Below are 6000 nucleotides of genomic sequence, written 5' to 3'. Positions count from 1 at the left end.
AGTTTATTCATCTCTTTCTTCGAATATAATATGTACCAGTCCACTAAATTTTGTGATGATCCATTGATTAGTTTTTCCATAGTCTTGCTAACAGACAGACAGACCGACAGACAGACAGACAGACATGGGTAATGCAACCACCTTAGCAAAGATAATAATCAAATGAAGTGCATTAAAATGTTGTATGTTTCAGTGCTGTAGCTTGTTTAAAAATTAAACTAATATTGTACAGTAGCTTTTAATACATATAGACACAGGTTACATTATTTTAATCATTAGAAGTCATTTAAAATAGCATGGGTGGCTACTTTTTTTAAAAGCGAAAATTGGATTTTTGTATCTTTATTGTAGAACTCATATTAAACTGTGTTCTAAAATTGTAAGTATAATGGTAAAAAAAAATGCACAAAGCCTAACTGGTTGAAAAGGGAATTTAAAAAAAAGTGTTCTTGGGAGCTGCAGCTTCACTTTACCTAGTCCAGCTGTCGTTGTACTGTTGCATATGGTAGTGGAAGGAAGGAACAAATTTTTTTTCTTATCCTGGGATAGAGAATTCTTCTAGTTTACTAAATGTAACACAGTGATGGGTTTTATGTCCACAATGAAAGCTATACTCATGACGTGGATGAATTTTAGCCTACTGTATGTTGAACAGGTTATACAAACATATAGACATCTAACAAAATACTGTGTTCTACATAACAATACAACTTGAGTGCTAAGCATGCTTGTACGTAGGATGCGGCATATTGAAGCCGACATTCTAAATTCTTCATTGATTGATTTAATAATTTTTTTGTTTCGTAAAACAGCAACCAAATTGCATTTAGCAGTGCCAGTCATTTAATTGTTAGTATGATACTAATCAGACAGTAGTTTTCTGAATTTAATTTGTATGCATGCGTGAGTTACTTTAGTAATCAAATTTTAGTAATAAGTTCAATTGAATTGATCCATTTTAAGTAGCAAAGTGCATTAAAGTATATTTATTGCAGCAGTTGCTTAAAGGCAAACTTGGCTTATCAAAGTGTGGCCATGTACAGTGAATGGCTACAAGATAATCCCAATTTTTTGCATTTCAGGACAAAATTAAATGACACAGTATGTTAGAATACCTTTCTGGCCTTTAATTAAAATAATTCATCTGCTTTTGTGTGTAGGTGTTTTTTTTTTTTTTTTTAGTGTTTAGCATGTTTGTCATTTGATCTCATACCATTATTATATCCAAATACCAAATCCCAAAGTTCTTATTATTTACAAATTATAATATAAATAACAAATAAAACCATTTAAAATATTAATTTAAAAAAAAAAAAGCTTATTGGGACATTACATAATGATCCATATTGTACTTGTGATCATTTATTGAATTACATTTTAAGCTCCTAATTATTTTTAATATGTTGAGAAAGTGTAAAATGAGTACCATTTAAAAGCTGATGTCCTATTCCTATGTGTACTTACTGTAAAAAAAACTTCACAAAATAGATGTACAAAAAAAATCTACATAGTACATCACAGTCCACATCGAGAAAAGCAGGTTTAATTTTAAACATTTAATTAACAATATAATGTACAGCCCTGGCACTGGTCTAGTGAAATTTATTTTTTATCAAATGTTTTCAGATATTTTTTTTTTTTTATATAGCGCTCCTAAATATTGTAAATAATTTTTTTTTTTTTCTAACGTTCTTGGATAATATTACAGTTACTTCTATTTAATATTAAATCTTGAATAATATCTGTAAAGATATCTAAAGAAATGTACTTTATTATAAGCTGTTCCATCAATAACAGAAATCTCACTCTGGTTTCTTATCAGTACATATTCAAAAACTTCCTTGGTTGATCCTGTTTCATTCCATCAGTGTATTCCAGTGAATACCTGGGAGTATCCCACTGCTTCCCATTTCGTCCCAGTGTTTCCCATTGTGTATCATTGCTTTTGCCATACAAAGGGCTTCCTATCAATACCTATAACCACATCATTTCCTACAGCTCTGTAGGAGCTTTTGTGTTGCACAATGCTTTTATGCTCAAGAGCTACGTATTTAGGCTCTCTACTAAACAGCAGGCCTACAATTTTCATGTACCGTGGCACTTATATATAGCTCAGCAGTTACCAGAAAATTAAACTGGCTAGACATCTAAAACCACCTACAGATAATAAATTCAGTTTAATTCACACTACAATAAAGTACTCATCAATTATTGTTAGTTAAATTAAGTTGTTTTTATATCATAATACTACTACTACTGCTGTACTAGGGCTCTTCAATACAAAATCAACATTTAAAATGAATACATTAAGTATTTTGTATGTATAAAATAGGTGAGAATATAAAACATTGCGGTCTCTCTCCTTTGAAATATTTGTATTTTGTGTATTTTTTTCATACTAGTGTATTTGACTTTCTTTTTTTCACTTTCGTGTCCTGGACCCCTATTGTGCACTTATCCCAGCTTCCTCCCCCTGGCAATGCTGTCTAGTAACATCCCTTTAATTACTGCTATATACTTTAAACTTGACATATTCTGAATCATGATCTTAAAACTGACAGCTAAAATGATTTACACAATTCATTATTAATTGTAAATACATTCTCAGGATTTTATTGCTTCTTAATTGCTAATTTCATCCCAGAAGAATTTTGAAGCTATCGAGTAATTAGGAAGAAGAATGATCTTCTGTGGAATAAAGGAGAAACTGTTTCTCCTATATTTGTTTATGTATATACAATACTGTACACTGTAATGAAAATGTGAAATGTAATTTACGATTTATGCTTACAAGCTTCATAATGCAATTTTTGTGTGTGTATAAAGCTCTGTTCAGATTATAATTTTTTTGACATAAAATTGTTGTATGCCCATATATAGTCATGATGTGCCTATATATGTTCATGATGTGATGTTCATGACCATATTTGTGGCAAAGACTAGCTAAGAATGTCAAAATTTTTCGTCTATTTTATTATACTACAGTAAATTTTATATATCATATGCTGTGCTGTTATTTTCCCAATTTTCAATAAAGACAACAATTTTATTAATTTTGTGATGGTTTCTGCCTGAGAAATTCCCAAAATCGTAAACTTTGAAAACTTCTCAAATATTTAACCATGTATTAATAACTCAAAATTGATTTTTGCGACGAGTGACTGGTTTGGCTTGTCTTTGCTACATTGTTTTTTGTCAAAATTTTATAGTCTGGACAAGGATGTATCAATAGTGACCAAAATGTGTATTGTTTTTTTTTTAGTTTTTTAGTACCATAGTTCCTCAGGTATAAGCCTACCTTGGGTTAAAGTTCACCACCTTACTTTATGCCCAGTTTACCAGCTGTTCAAAAGCCCAGAATATAATTTGAATGAGGGTCTTAGCTTACTTTTACAAATACTCTAAAATAATATCAAATACTGTATTGGCTTTAAATTAGGAATGTACTAATGTACTAATGAAAATTTGCATTATGATTGTAAGGGGGATTCTCCAGGTACTTAAAGTCCACCCTCCAAAATCGGCCCAATTTGTTGTTCCAAGGGGGTTTGGAGAGAACTACAGTACAGTGGTTGAATTACACTGGACCTTCACATAATTTGCTTCATAATTGCTAATTTCCTCTCAGAATTCCCAAGCTATGGAGTAATTAGGTAGAAGAATCATCTACTGTATATTCAATAGTGACATTGTTTCTCTTTATTGTTTATGGTGAAACATAGTATAGGTGACATTGTTTCTCTTAATTGTTTATTTTAGAACACAGTATTACTGTTTTACAGTAAACTTCTAATGACACATGAAACATAATTTACTATTCATGCATCATCCGCTGTTTCTATAATTAACAACACTAGCAAAATCTGGACCCATTAGGGTTAGTCCAGATATTTGCAGGAAGAGATGCAGATAAGAAGGGAAATCCTGTATAGTAATTAACATAGTTTAATTAACCTTGGGAACCGTCTTCTGTCTTGTCACCCTCCATCTTTCGAGAGACTTACTGTAATAAAGCCAACAATAATATTAGCCTGAAAATTATTTTCATAAATGACCCCCATCCCTAAAGAAAAAAAGCGGCTATTTGCTTAAACATCTGTACATTTTTTTGCCAGCTAAAATTTAAAAGCACTCTAACGTAATGGTTCCCATGGATGTGCCCAGGTGCATCATTTAAATAATCATTCTGTGAAGCCCAGTCGACTCAATGCTGCAAGTATTGCCATGTAACAGAATATTCTAAAGCATGATATTGAATACTGCTACTTATTTAACTATAATTTTAGAAAGACCTTTGCAAATGAAAGTCAAATTACCTTGTAAATAAAGAACATGAACCAATAATAATTGTTTTTTATAATATTAAAGCAGGTAAGATAGGCATACTGGTAAAGAATATGGTAAAACATTGATAATACAATACATGCTAAAATGTGATGGATGTATAGTACAGACATTCCTTATTCGTCACATATTGAATTATTTTAGTAATTAACATGGTCAGTTTATAATATTTTTATTCCATTATTTAGTGAACATTATACACGATCAGCTGCAATCACTGAAGTGGTACGTTAATATATGCTTTTGGTGCTTCTTTCACTTTACTGTCCTAACATAATTTGAATAATGAATTTGCACATATATTGCTTTTGTAGCGTGACAAGTCCTCGTCCAATATTTTCTAGACTCGAGCGTGGTTTTGTAAAATTATTTTTTTATGATGTTTTAATAGGCATAAATAGGAACTCAATGCCAATAATGGTAAGACATTTGAAAGAATGGTCGGAGCCAAGGGGCCGACTATAGTCTCTGTCTGCGTCTCGGAATAAAACTTTACTAGGAGTGTTTTTATGGCTTTGTACACTATGGCCCAAATGAGAGCAATCAGGGATTGGCATTGTACGACGTGGTGGGTGACATGGCACCACCACTGTTTGGGGTGCAGAACCCTCAGGAGGTGTGGTAATAGGTGCCATTGTAGCTGGATCTCCTCCAGCTTGAAGAATTATAAAAATTATAATCTATTAAAATAATACAAATATTAAAGGTAACATTAATAGGAACCATGGTCCCCATCAGGGTTTGGTTATTTTTTGTAATAGTTTGGGCAACGACACAATAACAATACATTTAAGTGATTTTTCAAATACCAATATAGTAATACAAAATCAGCATCTGCCACAGCTGGGAGAATACTGTAGGCAAAGCTTTATAATAAATTTACTTTGCATAGTCACACATGTATCAATATTTACCTACAGTAGTGTATATTCCCACTTATTGTACAAGTCGAGGCTTAAAATAGCAAATTACAATTAAAAACAAGGGGGGTGGGGGGTGGTTGGTCATCATATAATGTGCAACACACACATTTTGATTTTTAAATCATGTTTCTTTGTACAGATCCTCCAAAACACAAATTTGCTACTTAAATGAAGCTACTAACTGTGTGTATACAGTATGAATGAATGCATTTTTTCATGGTATTATTTGGAAGAATAGCACTGCATTTCCTCCTTTTAGAGCCAGGTAGTTGCAGTTTCAAGACCATAAATTAGCAGCAAATCTTCAGAATTATGACAATGAAATGGGGTGGGGAGGGGTTTTTCAAACTCTGGGGTTGTCTTATATGGGGAACGTCTTATAAGCGAGAATATACCGTAAATGATTATTGATTAAAAATTTAAATTTTAAAACTCATTCGATTTACATTTAAGACTCATTGAATTAATAAAGGAGTATTACATTACATTGAAGTGTAGTTGAAACGTGTTTCCGTGTCTTCAAAGTGTTACTACCATTGTATCATACATTGTTTGTGTAGTTCAAACGTGTTTCCATGTCTTCAAAGAGTGAGTGCCATTGTCTCATTAGGCCTTTTTGAATTGGTTGATGCAGAGGTAGCATTCAGGTTCTCAACATGCTGGCCATTTGCTTATGTGTCCTTGGGCATGGCACTTAATGTTTGTTTCTCTATTTTTTAAGTGGCTATCTGAA

The 6000-nt window shown here is 32.1% G+C and overlaps 1 protein-coding gene across 1 annotated transcript in view; it reads left to right on the top strand.

Moving 5' to 3' along the window:
* Nucleotides 1-4141: 4141 nt before the first annotated feature.
* The window catches only part of LOC117123660 (alpha-1,6-mannosyl-glycoprotein 2-beta-N-acetylglucosaminyltransferase-like), a 32047-nt gene continuing 30188 nt past the window's right edge, over nt 4142-6000 (top strand). The window contains exon 1 of the mRNA XM_033269660.1: nt 4142-4164. Coding sequence (XP_033125551.1) covers nt 4142-4164 — 23 coding nt within the window. The remainder of the gene's footprint in view (nt 4165-6000) is intronic.

Source organism: Anneissia japonica, unplaced genomic scaffold (genome assembly GCF_011630105.1).
Source record: "Anneissia japonica isolate Jap-2015-1 unplaced genomic scaffold, ASM1163010v1 scaffold287714_len2871179_cov188, whole genome shotgun sequence".
NCBI classification, from domain to species: domain Eukaryota; kingdom Metazoa; phylum Echinodermata; class Crinoidea; order Comatulida; family Comatulidae; genus Anneissia; species Anneissia japonica.
This window is presented reverse-complemented; position numbering and strand designations above follow the sequence as displayed.